Source organism: Indicator indicator, chromosome Z (genome assembly GCF_027791375.1).
Source record: "Indicator indicator isolate 239-I01 chromosome Z, UM_Iind_1.1, whole genome shotgun sequence".
Taxonomy (NCBI): Eukaryota; Metazoa; Chordata; class Aves; order Piciformes; family Indicatoridae; genus Indicator; species Indicator indicator.
In genome coordinates this window covers 72,131,432-72,148,630 of record NC_072053.1, presented here as the reverse complement: position 1 = coordinate 72,148,630, position 17,199 = coordinate 72,131,432, and the positions used below count along the sequence as shown (strand labels likewise).

Genomic DNA, 17,199 nt, shown 5'->3' with positions numbered 1-17,199 from the left:
TGACGCTTCTTCACATTCCTAATACTTAAGTTTGTGTTCTTAGGTTTTGGGGATTCTGTGTCAAAAGTACAATTAATTGTTTTAACATTTGAGTACCAGCTCAAGCCAGTACACCTGCATTTCTGTGGTTAAAAACTGTCAGGTAATCAGAAGGAGCAAAATTAAACCCAAGTTTGTAATAGCATGAGAGATTAAAAGGAAGCTCTACTATCGTGTTTTCTTTAAGATCAGATATTTTATGATTTTTCTATTTACTGAAATAACTTTTTTATCATCAGAAAAGTATTTTACTTAAAAGAGAAATAAAACCCCAGGAGACGTATCCAGAAGTACTTCATGTGCATCATATTATTTACTGTCTTTTTTTTCTTTCCCCAGGATGATTGTCTTGTGAAAGTATGGTACAATACAGACAGCTGGCGGTCAGCCATAACTCCACCTGGTGCAAGTCCAGAAAAGGAACCAAAGGAAGTTGATTTTTCATTTGTTTATTTGGCTCATCCTCGATCAGTAAATGCATTTTCATGGAGGAAGACCAGTAAATTCATGCCACGGTCAGTAGCTCTATTAACTGAGGTTTGTAAATTGCCCCAAAACCCCCACACTGAAAATCTTCCTGGCTGTACAGTTGTTACACAAGTTATACAGTTTACTTCAGTTAAGTTTGCATACCTTGTATGTGTTTGCGTAATTCCTGAATTTACACTGAAGTTCTTGAGAGGATGGTAAGCATGCTTTTACATGGGAAGGACCTGGAAAGATAGAAAGGAATTTCCACAGACTGGTTTAGAGATCAGACTGAAAATAAGGCCTGCTGTTGCAAAATTACCTTGCTTCGCATGTGTTTTTTTTTATTGCACTATCTTAAGTGACCATTCAGGCATTTGATCTGAGCTTGTTCTTCTCTTTCTGTCCTAATGGAATCAGAGCAATTCAAAAGTCCTGTCCTATGTAATTTTTCTCACTCAACTATTTCTATCTTTTATTTCTCTACCTTAGCACAAATTAGACCTTTGTCAGAAAGAATATCTGGAAATGGAATTAAAATGATCATTTGGAATTGATATTTTGGATTTTATTTTTCTTTTTTGTTTGCTTGTGTTGTGATGATTCCTAAATGATCTGTCCCTGGTTTCAACCAGTAACTGCAATCTCAGACTGAGGTGCTGTTATTTTTGTGACCTGCATCAGTCTTTGATGTATTATTCCAGATAAGAAGGTATTTGAATGCTGTGTACCTTTGTGTGTCTGAGCAAGTTTATGATTTTTTTTTTCATACCAGCCTTGAAATACAACACTCTTTATAAAGCCAGTGTAGTTCTTAAGTCAGTTTGGGAAATTCACCTACTCCGTGATTCCTAAGGGAGTTTGCTGCTGCACATTCCAGTCAGATGTCTGTGTAGTTTTAGCTAAATCAAATTGTGAACTTAGATGAACTGGGCACGTGTGTTTTTCAGTACCTAGCTTAGGTTAATTGGATTCTTTCGGTATTTATGCAACAGAAATTGCATTTGGAAAAATTCTGATTAAGAAAAGTTTTCAGTTTTACATTGACTGTGTATCCTGATGTTACCTTGCTTTTGCTGTTTTAGATACCTAATTTTGAAAGTACTCTATAGCAGTAAGATCTGGGGTATTGAGGACTGATACCCAGAATATGATTAGCTTTCTATGTGAAAGACTTTAAAAAGAAAAATACAGATTTTGCTATAACTAATTCTGTAAATCGACATCCATTATTTGTTGTTGCACAGTGTGTAATGAAGTTTGAAGTAATTTACATTCAGATACTTGAAGAGGTATGGAAGTGTTTCATAGATGATTTTTTCCCTAAGAACGTATTGTTGAGGGGTATTTTTCCTTAGTATCTTTAGGCTACTTGGTGCAATTCTGAAAACTGATAATGGAAAACTGGCTTTATTTTGATGCTCTGTGATAATAAGCAGCTTCTTCATGCCTTAAATTCTCTTTTGTTAGTGGTGCTGTCTGCAACGTACTCCTGACTTGCTGTAAGGATAATGTTTGTCGTCTCTGGGCAGAGACTTTGCTACCCAATGAGAGTCTGTTATATGGTGGAGGATACAACAATTTGAGTGAAGCAGTGAACTTCACAAGTAACATCAAGAGAAATACTTCAAGTAAGGAGAAAGTGCAAAATGCTTTAGAGGTAAGAAGTGAAATTGAACAGTGAAACTGCATGCATGCACCCACATGTAATTTTAGACAGGATTCTAACTAGGAATTCGACCATGTATCCTAAGGTGAAATTCTTTATACCATAGATGTGCACCAAATGTTATAAAAGAGTGAATTTACTTTAAATCTTTCATAGGAAGGCTAAGCTGATACCCATCCTACTGAGCTTTCACATTAGAAGACACACTTCTTACATTGCTACTGCCTCGTTTGCTCTGGTGACTGGAGTGAAGTGCCTTGCAGTATGTAGTTCAAAGGCCTAGGAACAGTATGAAACGTGTATAGGTTGTGCGAGACTCACTAATGATGTTTCCTTAAAATACATGGTAGGGGCTTACTTGCTATCTTCGAAGTTGTGGAATGTTCTTCTGGCTTCTACATCTGGAAAAACAGTGATAATATGGAGTAAAGAAAGATAGCCTTTCTGCTCCTAGTCTGCAAGTAAAGGAGAGTGCTCCTAAACTGTGTCTGTAATAAAAATGATCCTCATCAGATAGTGTTTCATAAGCAGTGGGAAGCAGGGGGAAGGTGAAGCATTAGCGGTCTCCTCCAAAACCGTGTAGACAGGATGTGGGCATTTTGCTATCGTAATGGAGTGTGCTCATGCTTTCATGGCACATGGCATAGATGAAAAATAAGAGAGGCTGAAAGGCACAACACAGCAAAGCAAAAATATTCAAAAGTGTTGGGTGAAAGAAGTTGGAGACAGCTCTGTGTTCCTGTTGAAAATGAAGTCAGCATTAGAGATCAGAAGTACCAATTATGTTAAAATTGAGGAAAAAAACTATTTTACATGAACCTGCTGTGGTAAGGTGCAAAGAGATAGCAAGTGACAATGAATGACAAAGTGTAATACTATCTTTAAATTTAAATCCTATACTTGCACCTTTTGATGCTTGTCTGGCTATCCACAGCACAATGGACTTGAACTTTACAGTATGTGGAGTGAAACTTTTAAAATACTGACATAGTCAATTTTGAAAACAGAATATTATTTTTCCCTTTGAAGCACATATCTGCATTAAAGGAGGAACCCTTATAATAGGCATATAAGTACGTTCTAATTGGATCCAAAGTAATGATCCAGTTTTTCAGTCTCTGAAAGTAGATCATTTAGACATGCTGCTTTGTCTTCAGATTCTTGATTAAGCTTGGTGTATATGTTTGGAAACAGTAGTATTTTCTGTTTCAGTATAAAAACTGTACGAACGTTTTTTGTACGCTGAACTGTGAAGCAGTTGCTATGTCAAGGTACTTTCATGGCTTCATAAATGACTCAAAGGGCACTGGTATCTCTGTTGCAGACACAAGCTGAACAGTGTCATTTTGGCAAGAAACTCTGCCAATAATTTAAAGCACCTTTTAAACTGAAGAAAATTAATTTACTAGTATCTAGAAAATCACTTACAGACAAAATTTGCTTTTTCTTTTTGAAAGGAATTAAAATGACATCTTATTCTTCACACAGTTAAATCTGAGGCACTTTCGACGAGGAAGGAGGAGGTCAGGTGCTGTTGTTGCGCATACTGGATATGCTCCACATCAGCAGGATCCACATGAAGTTCACAGGAACACCCCTCCTCACGCAAATGCACTTTGTCACTTCCATATTGCTGCCAGCATCAATCCAGCCACAGGTAAGTGTGGTAAATCCTTGCTACAGGGAGAGCTAGAATTTCTGTAAGGTTTGTGTTATCTTTGTGAGTTTAATTGGCTTGAATGTATTTGTACAGGATTTACATGATCATGCAGAATTGCTAACATGTTGGGCTTTAAAAAAAAATAATGCATAAAACAACCTTTTTTCTGCAGTAATGAAATTATGTGCATGAATTCCCTCTACAGTAATCCTGTCTTTTGTTTTTAGTGTCTTTTAATTGAGATTCACAGTGATCTGAAATGCAGAAGGATAAGTGCTTGTAACTGGAATTATACATCTGTTGGGAATTGTGTATCATACTGGGAACACACTGATAAAAGTTTCTAGGCTTCTTAAAACTGAGTTACTGACACTTAGTCTCTGAAGTAACCATGCAGCAAAACAAACCTTCATTTTGTGTTCCATAACCTTTAACGTTCTCTTCCACTCCAGCAATATGCTGATGGCCATTAAGGAATATCCCCTAATTTGCTAATACTATTCTCTTCATAATCACTGGCACATGCTGAAAATAAATGTATGTTTCCTTGTTGAAAACAGAATAGAAATGCAATAATAAATGGGCTTGCCTTAAGACTTTATTGCTCTGAAGTGATCTCCTGTGTCCAGATTTAATGAACAGCCATTATGTAATCCTTTTCATAAACTAGTTAAACTCAGTCTTATAGATAGGATTTTTAAACTGTTTTTCCTACTGACTCTTGTTTGAAAGGCCAGTTTTGACCTAAAGGCATTAATGATTAGTACATATTTGTAGCTGTACAGTCTTTGGTATGATTATAAACAACTATCGGTTTCCATTACAATTGCTGGACTAAGCACGCTGTAAATACTTTCTCTTCAAAGATAAGAGTTATTCTTCACCTTTTTTAGTATTGGTTTATGTTTCTTTCCGCAGATATGATTAGAAACACATTGAGCCTAGCAGAAGGAAACTTCTTGGTTATACATAGCCAAGTAAACTTTAATTTTCCTTTTAGCAATCTGTACAATATAAATGTGCCGAAAAGCCAAGTCATGGAATAGGATTAAAAATAATTTTGGAAAAGGGTAGTAGAAAATTTTATTATGTGCTTAACACTTGTCTTTGACCTTTTTAATCTTGCATTGCAAATAATATTATTTGTAATATTTTAAAATTTTTTATATTTGTATTATTATTAGCAGCAAGGATCACTTGGTCTTTAACTCAGTAAATTGAAAGATAACTGGTTGCTCTTTGCTGTAGAACCTGTTTGAAGTAACTCACATCTTAAATCTTAATTTGAAGAAATAGCTGTTCTCCTTCACAGTCAAATCCTAAAGTACCTCAGTCTAACCAGATTCTCTTCAGTAGTCCTTTTAGTTTGCCCTTTTGAAATTAAATTTAGTCTCTAAACTTAATTGTATTTTCTTTCATTTAATTTAAACAAAATCGGTTTATGATCTCTCACTTGAAAATTTGTCCTTATTACAACATTCAGAGTACCTGATAAAAGCAAGAGGCAAACAACTTTATTTCTCATTCACTTTGCTTTTTAAATAATGCTGTCATATATGAAGAATAAATGTATTTTTTATTTTTACTGTATTTGTGTTCTGTTGTTAATTTTTAACTAATTTTCTTCCAGTGAGAAAATTCTTGAGACCTTCCCTTATATTAGAGTGTTACTGAAGTTGATATTCAGCCTAAGTGGAGTACAGGGAAAGGAGTAAGCAACAATTGTTAGGACAAAATTATCTCTAGGCAAATCTAGAAAAAAGTATTGAATCCACAAAGATCCTAGGGCTTTTCTGGGAAGAGTAATTGTGACTTATGGAGCAAATAAAATTGACTAAGGATTTTGTCCAGACTTAAGCATCAGTTAGAAGTTGGTACTTTTGAGGTAGGAGGATGGGGAAAAAAGTGGTTTGTTTAGTGGTCTTTTGACTTGTAATCACAGTACATAGATTTGTAGTCTTTCTAGTTCACTTTCCTATTCATGATTACTGTAATTTTGTCTTTCAAAGGGAGGTCAACATAGTTCTTCCTTCTAAGTTCTGTTCTTGTCAAATCTATTACAATATTTTTGAGACTGGCAGTAACTGGCCTTTCTAGGAAGACAGATTGTTTCTTAAACAGTCTGTGCTCCTCTTGTCTGCTTCCTCTGATGCATTTTTTCCCCACAACAAAATTGCTGATAGTCCTGGTGGTTCTTTCTTCTATCTATGTGCTCTCAAGCTATGATTTTCTTAGGCAAGACTATGGGGAGAGCAATTCAAAGCCATCACTGGCTTTGTAAAAAAAACAAACAAACAAACAAAAAAAAAACAGTAATTGGAATAAAAAGTATTGTTTCCCTTAAGTAGTGCTGCATAATTAGGAAGCAGGAGGAGATAAGTATGTATATGGAGGCTTACAGGTGGAAATTAAATGCAGCTTAAGCTTTCAGCATGTTGTTGAATGGATCATTTAAGGAAAATGAAGTGAATATCTAGCTGCTTTTTAGCTACCCAATTTAGATGATGTTACTGTGCAGCAGCCTGATACTTGCCTCTGTCACTTTGTATTACTGCTTCGTATTTCACTGTGACCTGAGGTGCTTAAGTAGTATCACAGGACAATGTAAAATAATAATGGAATCTGTACAAATTGGAAAGCCTGGGTTTATGTGATGATGTTAGGGGGGACATCAGATGGTCATTGTACAGATTTTTGCTAGTGTAAGCCCTGTTATACATGATCTTTTATTACAGTATATACTTAATTCAGCTTCCATTGTGAACTAAGTGTTGGGAAATTAAACTTAGCTTATTTGGTTTGTACTGAGCAGTAGTAGCAAAATATAAGGTAAATTAACCTGTACAAACAGTGTTACATCATGAAGATGTAGTGGTGAAGGGCCATCCTGTATCCTACCATAAGCATACGAAATCGCCTCCTTGTGGAACAACTTCAATGTTGGAAGTTAACTAATTTAATACTGGAAGTAGATGATGTTGGTGGAGGAATGAAAATTGGCAATACACGTAGTGTATTTTTTTCATTATGGGGTTTCTGCCTAAAACCAATGTCTTTAAAATTATTTTTTGAACAAAATAATTAATTTGTAAAAATGTCAACACTTTTTTTTTTGTTTGGTAGATATTCCTCTACTCCCTTCTATCACATCTATGAGTCTTGGTGAAAATGAAGAAAAAAGTGGACCTTTTGTTGTGCACTGGCTGAACAACAAAGAACTTCATTTTTCCTTGTCTATGGAAGTATTTTTACAACAACTTAAAAAGAGTTTTGAACATCATTGTCCAGAGACTAACACTGAGGAATCCAATCAAATGGATGGTAAATCAGAAGAAGGTAATGGTCTCATCATAGAGAAATGGCTTTCATTTTACAAAGTAATTCTAATGTTCTTTACAGGAAAGTTAAGTGATGGGCAACTTGACATGTAAAGGATACAGACATTACAGTAGCATTTCTCTGTATTTCCTTCCGTTATGCTGGAAGTATCGAGGTTACTTTAAAAAATCTGTATCTAGAAGTTCTGAATTTGTTTATGGCTGTTGCAAATATTTTGAGTTAGTTAGGCTAACAACTCTTACTATTTAATTAGGCTAACCTTGAGGGGGGCCTTTGCATGATAGTGGATTATTTTAAAATCTTTAAGGAGTAAGTACAACCTTGGGATTAATTTTCTTTTTTACATATTAGTGTACACCTAATTTAAGTACCTTTATTCAACGACATAACTTTTTGATTTGAATATATACAATTTGGAGATGGCTGCTTTTGCTTTGTCTATGCGTGCAAAAATGTCTGTAAACCAAGGTAGAATAAAAGTATTTCAAGTTAAGATCCAATATGAACTATTTTGGTTTGTTAGTCGTTGACTGAGGTCCACTAATGCATTTCTGATTAAAATTTTCATTATCAAATTTGTACTTATATAAATGACTTCAAAAAGGCCTGAAATGTTCTCTAGTGCCTGAATAACACTGTTTGCTATATTTCTGCTTTTAAATTTAGTATATGTTTGTGTGTGTGTTCTAGATGTTGATGAAAGTGGAGATGAACATAAAGGAAACCAAGAAAAGAAGGAGCTCAGTGATGAGAAAACTACTTCAAATTCAAGCCTTGTTCCGTTATCTTCTGCTATTATTGATCATGAAATTGAAGTACTACTTTCTGAATGGAGTAAAAATGCTGACATGCTATTCAGTATACATCCTATGGATGGTTCACTGCTGGTGTGGCACGTGGACTGGCTAGATGAATACCAACCCGGCATGTTTCGCCAGGTGCAGGTACTTTACTTTTTTGTGATTTTTGCCTTGTTATTTATTGAGGAGTGTGATAAGAAAATAACTTTAACACTTACTCTTTCTTCTTTTCTTAAAATTCCAGGTATCATTTGTCTCAAGAATTCCTGTTGCATTTCCAACAGGTGATGCAAACTCTCTTTGCAGAAGTATAGTGATGTATGCTTGTACCAAAAATGTTGACTTAGCCATTCAACAAGGCAAGCAAAAGCCTCCTGGCCTTGCACGATCTTCATCTATGCTTATCTGCTCTGGACACAGTAAATCAACCAGCAGTTTAAAACTGAGTATCTTCACACCTAATGTCATGATGATTTCTAAACATGCAGATGGGTCACTGAACCAGTGGCTAGTGAGTTTTGCTGAGGAATCTGCTTTTTCAACAGTACTCAGTATTTCACATAAATCCCGATATTGTGGTCACCGTTTTCATCTTAATGACTTGGCTTGCCACTCAGTATTACCACTGCTGCTCACAACTTCACATCACAATGCTTTAATTTCACCAGATGTTGAGAATGCAAAACAGGAAAATGATTCCTCAAAGTCTCAGGAGTCACCAGTAAGACTTCAGAGTAGAGGCAATGCAGATGTAACATCCCAGGATCCAAATGCAGTTTACAGTGAACTTATTCTTTGGAGAGTTGACCCTGTTGGGCCTCTGTCCTTTTCTGGTGGAGTTTCTGAACTTGCGCGGATCAATTCTCTTCATGTTTCAGCATTTTCTAATGTTGCATGGCTGCCCACACTTATACCCAGCTATTGCCTTGGTGAGTTTCATTTCCTGATTTGTGAACTATTCAAGAATAAAAGGAATATAACCTAACAATGCCATTTAAATAGAGAATGTAGAAGTATTTGAACACATTAGAAAAAATGTTAAGCATGGGTCCTTGATTTTGTAAATTTTCAAGCTACTGATACTTGGAAATTGTTTTTTCCTATCAAGGATTGCTATGTTCTTCCACAGTATTTTATGTATTTGATATTTCAGGAGATGATGCAATAAAGTTCTGAGATGCTAGTGCATACTTCAGAGCATGTTGAACACTTAAACAGAAGTACATTTTACGCTGGTTTGCAAATGGGATTCTCATTTACTTCCATATACTTTGATTTGATTGCTGAGTACAGCATTAAACCTTGTAGTTCCTGCTTGTAGATAGAAATTAATGAGAGAATTTTTCTTATGCTACATTGTTTTCTTTCATAATCTCAAAATTTCCTCTTTCCAAACAAACAAAAAAAAAGGCAAGTTAGTGTTTGAATATTTGATTACTTCTTGCATTCTTATTTTTCAGGTACATACTGTAATTCTCCAAGTGCCTGCTTTGTGGCAAGTGATGGACAACATTTGAGATTATATCAAGCTGTAATAGATGCTAAGAAGCTTTTGTGTGAGCTCTCCAATCCAGAAATTTCTGTAAGTGAAAAGCTGTCTCAAATTCATGGAAGTTAGAACTTCATTCAATAGTGCTAGCTTTGGAATTCTTGATAGCTGACCAAGCCGGTTGCTGAGGATTTCACACGTTATGCTAGTTTGGTTCTGTTTGTGACAACAAATGTTGTAAAGCATTTTGGAATTGTAGCTGTACTGCATCTGCTTAATCTCAAAACTTTGCATATTGAGGTAGGTCAGTGCTTGGTTGGGAAATACATTTGAAATGTGTGCACCACAAGGGGTAAATAGCAGGGCATCTGTGTCCATTGTAAGTAAAATTTCAGATGCCTATGCAGCTCAGGGAAACCACGATTAACTGCTGAATGTGAGGCTTTTCTGGTCTTCTTTCCACCTTTCAGCCACCAAAACCAACGTGACTCTTGATAAAATATTCCTGCCAATGTTTTCTTGGAGGATTGCAACCAGAGTATGTGTAATGCTTTAACTAAAATTTGTTTAGTGATTTTTGTGCCTACCTAGTAGGCTGTGTGAGAGAAATGCATAAAACTGAGTAAACAACACTATCCCTTAAACTTTTTTAAATAGAAATATGTTGGTGAAGTTTTTAACATCGTAAGTCAACAGTCTACGGCTCGCCCAGGATGCATCATTGAACTGGATGCCATCACAGACCTTGTAAGATCTTTTTTCTGTAGTCATTTTATACCGTAATTACCTTGTTTTAAAAGTATTAATAATGAAGGCTATACATATAGCTCTTTGTCAGGTAAAGCTGAAGTATTTAAATATTGGTTCTGACATACACTTGCTTCTGGTTTCATAGTACCCCTAAATGAAAATAACTTGAGTAATGAAGGTTAATTTTCTTGAGAAATCTTGCATTGATGTGTATAACTTAGCAAGTTAAAAGCTCTCATGTTAGAGAGCAATCTTAAACAGTACACTTTGTGGTGTTTACTTCTTTTGTGCTTTTACTTCCTTAGCATGGCAGGAAAACACAGTTACTGCATGTTTTTCAAGAAGACTTTATTTTAAATAACCAGGAGAAGGAAATGCTTGAAATCAACAATTTATCAGACTCTGGTAAAGAACCTTTTTTTTTTTTTTTTTTTTTTTTAAGTAAATAAATAAAACACTGAAGACAAGGTAGTGTATGTTTCATTCCGCTGAGGAAAGAGAACTTTTTTATGGAGAGTTAAGCATTTTAAGACCTTACTTTATTTCAGATCTCTATGTAACAAAGAAGAAAATTTAGCCTAGTGAAACTCATAGGTGTTTCACTTCCTTTAGGAATAGTAGTATGCAACCAAATTTTCCACAAACTAGCTTAAGTCATGGAATACCCATCATGTACTATATTAAGCATTCCATTGCGAATACATCAGAGGGAAAGGGTTTTAAATGTAGAGCTTATATGTTTAAGCTGTGACACAGACAAAGCTTACTACATCCTTTTGTGGTGGATATTCATCTTTTACATCACCTAAATACTGCTGCTCAAGCCTTGCTTGGTATAATAAATGACAGGTTAACAAATCCCTGAAACACAACTATAAAATACAATATTATGAGTAGTGTGGGGATTTGTAGGTCTTGGAGCAGGTGCGAATTGCTCTGGAATAAATGAACAGGTTTCCTTGGGTTATTGATACTTTTGTCTTGGCATCTCTGTTTTGTTTTGTTCTGTTTCATGGAAATAACTTGGGGAAAAAAAGGGTCAGCGTGAAGTTTGTTACACTAAGTACCCTGCAGTAGTAGAAGGAATGCTGAATAAAAGGAAGTGAAGTTGTGAAACAGTGTCAAAATATTGCATAATAATGTGGTACACAGAGCTTATTTTTGTTAGAAAAAAGGGAGACACCTGGGGAAATATTTTTTGAACTGTAAGAACATTAGTGATCAGTTCTGAATTATCTCTTTCTGGCTGAGGAGACTGGGAATAAAGGAGATAATGTATGAAAATGTCAACCCACTTCTCAGTGAAGGTCAGAAAGCTCAAATGGGGTGTTGAAAATTAGGAATAAAATAAGAGACCAAAAGGAAGTATTACTGTACAGCATAGTTTTGTTATACGTTTGCATATTGAATATGACATACAGAAAGGACTTTAAAAGAAATATGGAAGATATTTGATTTTTAAAGGGCTGGCTTATACATATATTCTGGGGTTCTGAAGGTCTGTATGGGTTGCTGATGTGTAAGAAATAAGGCTAGATGGACTCTGAAAAACTCTATAGATTAGAAGTGTATCATTTGCATACACTTATCCAGGAGTATTTTCCGGTGCTTTAAAGCTCTTTAGTTTTCAAAACTCCCACTCTTTCCTCTTTATTAAAGCATGTAAGTATTTAGCTTGTTTTGTTTTTTAAAAAAATTCACTGATTTTTTTTTTTTTTTTTTTTTTTTTTTTTTACATTACAGTACCATAAGCATCCCAGTGTTAAACCTACAGGGCAAATACAGCTTATTATTGAGCTTTTTTTTCATGTAGATGTACCCTTAAAGAAGGGTTGGAGAAGAAAGGTGGTCATTAAACTAGCTATTCCTTCTTGGTCCTAATGGATTTACTTCAGTGCTAAGGAATGAGAGTGGCCAGGTGCACACCCTCTTCTCCCCCCAAAACTGACTCTTGATATTGCAACTCGTGTTGTCTTTTCTTTGGGTGAAACTTTAGCAACTAATTTCCTAGGAAGAAGCATTTTACATCTCATGTGTTCCAGACTATGTAATCTCATTGGGTTGTGATCATTGAACCTGTCCACTAGACCAGGCTGTGACTTTCCAAGACACTGACGCAGCATGTATTGTCTAGATGTGATTTGTATATGTTCTGTTTATTGAAGGCCAAACCGCTGTCTAGCTCACTGTCTTAACTGTTACAGTTGCATGTAACAGATAGCTAAGAAACTGTAAGAGACAAGCATGTAAAAGACAAAGGTGTAGAGCTTGAGAGTATGTTCAGACATTTAACTTTAAATATAACAAATTCAGGAAAATACATTATCCTCTCTAAAAGAAAACATTAACTGCTCTTCATTTGTCTGCCTATGATTGTAGTGGCTGTTGCTTGTGATGAAATAGTGGGCAAGTTAACATAAGAGAGTTGGATGTAGTCTGGCCATTACATTACATATTAGTTTGTTGATTGTATGTTTAATATGATTATTCACTAGCCAGCGAAATTTAGTTCTGCTTTCAGGTGAATAACTGCTAAGATCTTCCTGTTCTGAATTTCATCAGGAAACCAACAGAATGGATTCTCTGAAAAATTCTACTTAATAGTGATAGAGTATACCGAAAACCAGTCATTACTACATATGTGGCATTTGCATTTGAAGTCAATTCCTGTCTCAGTAGGTAAGCCTCTTTCTTGTAGTTTTGTTTAAAGAAACAAGTGCTCAGTGTACTTAAGTTGTATTTCAATTTTGTAAAAAGAATCTGCAACTCTTTGATTACAAGCATTCATCACAACCTGTTCTTTCTTCATTACTTCAGAAGGCTGAAATTTTTGAGTTCAGTCTGAGCCCAAAGTCAGTTTGATAGTTTTTGTGCATCCTAAGATAAGAGCAAATATATTTTTCTTGGTTTAATACAAACTAACAGTTTAGTTGTTTTGATTCTCAGAAATTGAGTTTACGCAAGTTCTAAACTGGGCCCTAGCCTGAGCACTGAAACATCAGGATGTAATTACAATTAGGAACAATTTGGAACTTCTGAAATCTCCTGGTTCTCTTTCAGACTACTAAATTACCACAAAAACTGTAAAACAATTTTAAGTAAGCTAAGATATACTTTAGTAGTTTTCTGCTATTAAGAAAATAGAAGCCTGGTATTTACGACATACTAGAGGAATCTGTTATAAAGCATGGTTGGGTTTTTGTTTTGGGGTATTTTTTTTTTGTTCTTTTTGTTTTGGGTTTTTGTGGATTTTGTTTTTCATTTAAACCAACTTGATACTTGTCTTACTGTTGCTTTCAAAGACAGATTTTCTTCAATTACTTGAAGTATTACTGCCGTTCATTTATAAGTTGATGACAGGACTAAAGATACAAATTTTCTGATCTAGTTAGGTAAGGGTGTTACTGATAAGGCTTTTCAGCCACCCATTGGTAGTTTTCTTGTTCCAAATCAATCAAATTCATACTTCAACTTCTGAGTGTTTTGTTTTGTTTTGTTTCTTTTTTTTATTTGCTTAAATAAAAGTAGTGAAGTATTCGTATGACATAATATCTGAGATCCTACATTTTAAGCACCTATTTACATTTTTGGGTGAGAAATAGCCTCCCAGAATTTCTGATGTAAAACATGGCGATACTTCGTTTTCTCTAGCTGCAGGTGTTTCTCCATTACAGTTTGGTTGGTTTAAGTCTGAAGAGTTTAAAGCTATAACTTCTCAGCAGTTGTAGAATTTCAGAAGTATTTAATCTGAGGTGTGCTAGCATTTCTTCTTAAATCTGAACGTGCAAACTCATTTCTTTCAAATGAAAGCAGAATTCTAAGTTGTATTCTATCTGTCTGGAATTAAGGTACATAAAATTACTTTTTAGGTTAAGAGAAATCATTGGTTATTTTAAAGTAACAATGCCTTTTTTTTTTTTTTAGGTGAAAAGATAGATTCAAGTACACCTGAAACAGTGTCACAAACAGAGGAAATGTATTCTTCACCAGATCCAGAGAAGATACAGTCACCTTTCAGTCAAAAGTATCAGGCCTGTAGAGCAAACCTTCAGAGCACCAGCTGGCTTACTCTGTCTTCCAAAATGGTGTATAGTCAAGAGCTGAGTTTACCAAAAGGAGTAGAGATAATAAGTGTAAAGCCATCAGCAGGTCTGTAATTTTTTTTTTCTTAAAAAGAAAATAGCAATCCTTTCTTTTCTGAGTTTGGTCTTAAAATATAAATACAGTAATAGTAACTTCAGTATTTTTTATTAGAATTAAAATACCTGCAGATGGATCCAAAAGGTTTGCTAGAATGCTTTTTTAGATCTCAATCTGGGAACTAAAACTGAAATAAAGTTTTTAGTTAAGATATAATATTTATTGAATTCCAGATTATTGCAAAACAAGAACTATAGAAAGACAAATTATTTTTCGAAGTCATGCATGAAATTTTTTGTAGGTACTATACTTAAATTTTAAAGCTTCCATCAGTCTCTCAAAAATATTTTATCAAGATTTTTATATTTCTGATTGGAAATTTTTATTTGGTGAGAGAGATTAGAGATACTCATGTTTCAGTTAAAATCATATAATTTGCTTTCTCTCTAAAGCATGAAATGGAAACAAAGGGTAAAATGGTTTCATAGTATGTGTGAAGAATTGATGTTTGTGTTTGTTTTAATAATAAAATAACTCAAAAATTAGTAATTTTAGTATTTCCCACACTAATAGTGTATTTTTTTAAATTTAATTTTAGGACATCTGAGTTCTTCTTCCATATATCCTGTTTGTCGTGCACCGTATCTGCTGGCTACTTCATGCTCTGATGGAAAAGTTCGATTCTGGAGATGCAGGGTTACCACTGAATCATCTGTGCCAGAAGATAGTGCACACAGTGATGTTGCATATGTGTGGGAAGAATGGCCATTACTGATTGAGGATGGACTTGTTAGTAGTAGCAGTGCTATTAATGTTCCAGGAAGGCCAACTGAAGTTAGCTGTGCACACACTAACAGATTAGCAGTAGCATATAAGCAGGTAACATCTAAACCAAATCAAGATTTTATAATGCATGTTAGTATTTTTGAATGTGAATCTACAGGAGGTTCTTCTTGGGTTCTAGAACAGACACTTCATTTAGATGAGATAGGTACCATGTTAGGTGCTGGTGTTAACATTGATAATAGTTCACTGGCATATAACCAACAAGACATTTCTCTGTCTCAGAGTGGGAATACTCTGCCTGACACTAAGCACTTGGTACACTTAGACTGGATGTCTAGGGAAGATGGTTCACATATTCTAACAGTGGGCATTGGTTCAAAACTTTTTATGTTTGGTCAGCTCTCTGGGAAAATGCAAGAACAAAATGATAAGGAGATTGTATCAATTTCCCATAGTGGCAGTACAAAAGCTACAGCCCTTACTAGGTTTGTTCTGCTGCGTTGTGTCGATTTGGTTTCATCTGTAGAGGGGTCACCTCCTTTTCCAGTCTCATTGTCTTGGGTGCGTGATGGCATTCTTGTAGTTGGAATGGATTGTGAAATGCATGTTTATTCCCAGTGGCAATCTCCTTCCAAGCAGGAACCAGTTAGTACTGATTCTTATAGCAGAAGTATACCATGTATAAATAGCTTAATGAAACAAAGCCAGTCAGCTGCTTCAGGTCTGCACCCACCAAAGCGAACCTTGACCAGATCTATGACTAGCCTTGCACAGAAGCTTCGTGGGAAAAGATCTGCCTGTGATCTGTCTACAGAAATGGAAGATTCTGGACTTTTTGAAGCAGCTCATACGTTATCTCCCACTTTACCTCAGTACCATCCATATCAGCTGTTGGAACTCATGGATCTTGGTAAAGTACGTAGAGCAAAAGCTATTCTGTCTCATCTGGTGAAGTGCATTGCTGGAGAAGTCATTGCTATAAATGAATCTGAACCTAATCATGATAACAGGCTCAGATCCCTGACCATCAGTGCTAGTGGAAGTACTGCAAGAGATCCCAAAACATTCAGCAAAACTGAGACTACAGACTATGTTGAAATAGACTCTGTTCCACCATTGCCTTTGTATGCTCTGCTTGCTGCAGATGATGATTCATCTTACTCATCTTCAGAGAAGTCTAGTAATCAAAACAACCAAAATAAGAAAGATATGCCCAATGACAATTATGAAGATCTCTTTCAAAATACTGTTGTAAGTACAGATGAACTTGTTACATTTGATGAAGATGAAGACAGTTCAAAACCAGAAGTCATTGATCTTTCTCAGTATAGCCCAACTTACTTTGGACCAGAGCATGCTCAAGTTCTTTCTCGTCACTTGCTTCATTCAAGCTTGCCAGGTCTGACTAGGATGGAGCAAATGTCACTGATGGCTTTAGCAGATACGATTGCTACTACCAGTACTGACATTGGAGAAAGCAGAGACAGAAATCAGGGTAAGCTGTTTCTTCCAAATTAAATATACTGCTGTGCTTCACAAACATTTTGGGGATGTTTTGGGGACTTTATTCTGGAATATAATTGTGGCTTATCAAAGCACATCATAGTTCTGTTTCTTTGTGAAGCCTTTATTATTTACTGTGCCATCGCAGATCTAAAAGGTCTTTTCCCACCAAAACAATTCTGTGATTCTGTTTACTTTTTAATGTTTCAAAACTTCAGACTTCCATAAAATCAGACTTTGTACTGTTCTTAATGCCAGTAGTATGTTTATTCCTAATTCACTTCCAAAGAGACAGCTTTCTCCATCAACCTTTGTTACACTAAGCAGAGAAACTGAAAAATGTTTACATATTAAGAACAAATAACTTCAAAACTTCTTATATTTGAAATTTTCCTCTTTCCCATTCCTTCAAGGGAAGAATTATGAATTAAGCTGTTATATTGATGAATCTAAGGCATTAATACTCCCAGAATTGTGAAGTGTTTCTTCTCTTAAGACACTTAATATCTGCTTTTAGTAATTTCTCTAAAGTGTCTATAAAAATATTTAATTCCAG

General features: G+C 35.3%; 1 protein-coding gene across 6 annotated transcripts in view; it reads left to right on the top strand.

The window, feature by feature from the left end:
- Nucleotides 1-17,199, top strand: part of DMXL1 (Dmx like 1) — an 81,626-nt gene that overhangs the window by 24,542 nt on the left and 39,885 nt on the right. For 4 of the 6 annotated variants that reach the window (XM_054397506.1, XM_054397505.1, XM_054397504.1 and 1 more), the window contains 12 exons: nt 379-554; nt 1,978-2,167; nt 3,665-3,833; nt 6,960-7,172; nt 7,866-8,119; nt 8,220-8,904; nt 9,436-9,557; nt 10,122-10,211; nt 10,520-10,619; nt 12,777-12,893; nt 14,139-14,363; nt 14,953-16,635. In XM_054397506.1, the coding sequence (XP_054253481.1) occupies nt 379-554; nt 1,978-2,167; nt 3,665-3,833; nt 6,960-7,172; nt 7,866-8,119; nt 8,220-8,904; nt 9,436-9,557; nt 10,122-10,211; nt 10,520-10,619; nt 12,777-12,893; nt 14,139-14,363; nt 14,953-16,635 (4,024 nt within the window). The remainder of the gene's footprint in view (nt 1-378; nt 555-1,977; nt 2,168-3,664; nt 3,834-6,959; nt 7,173-7,865; nt 8,120-8,219; nt 8,905-9,435; nt 9,558-10,121; nt 10,212-10,519; nt 10,620-12,776; nt 12,894-14,138; nt 14,364-14,952; nt 16,636-17,199) is intronic. The other 2 variants (XM_054397507.1, XM_054397508.1) reach the window with 2 other exon arrangements.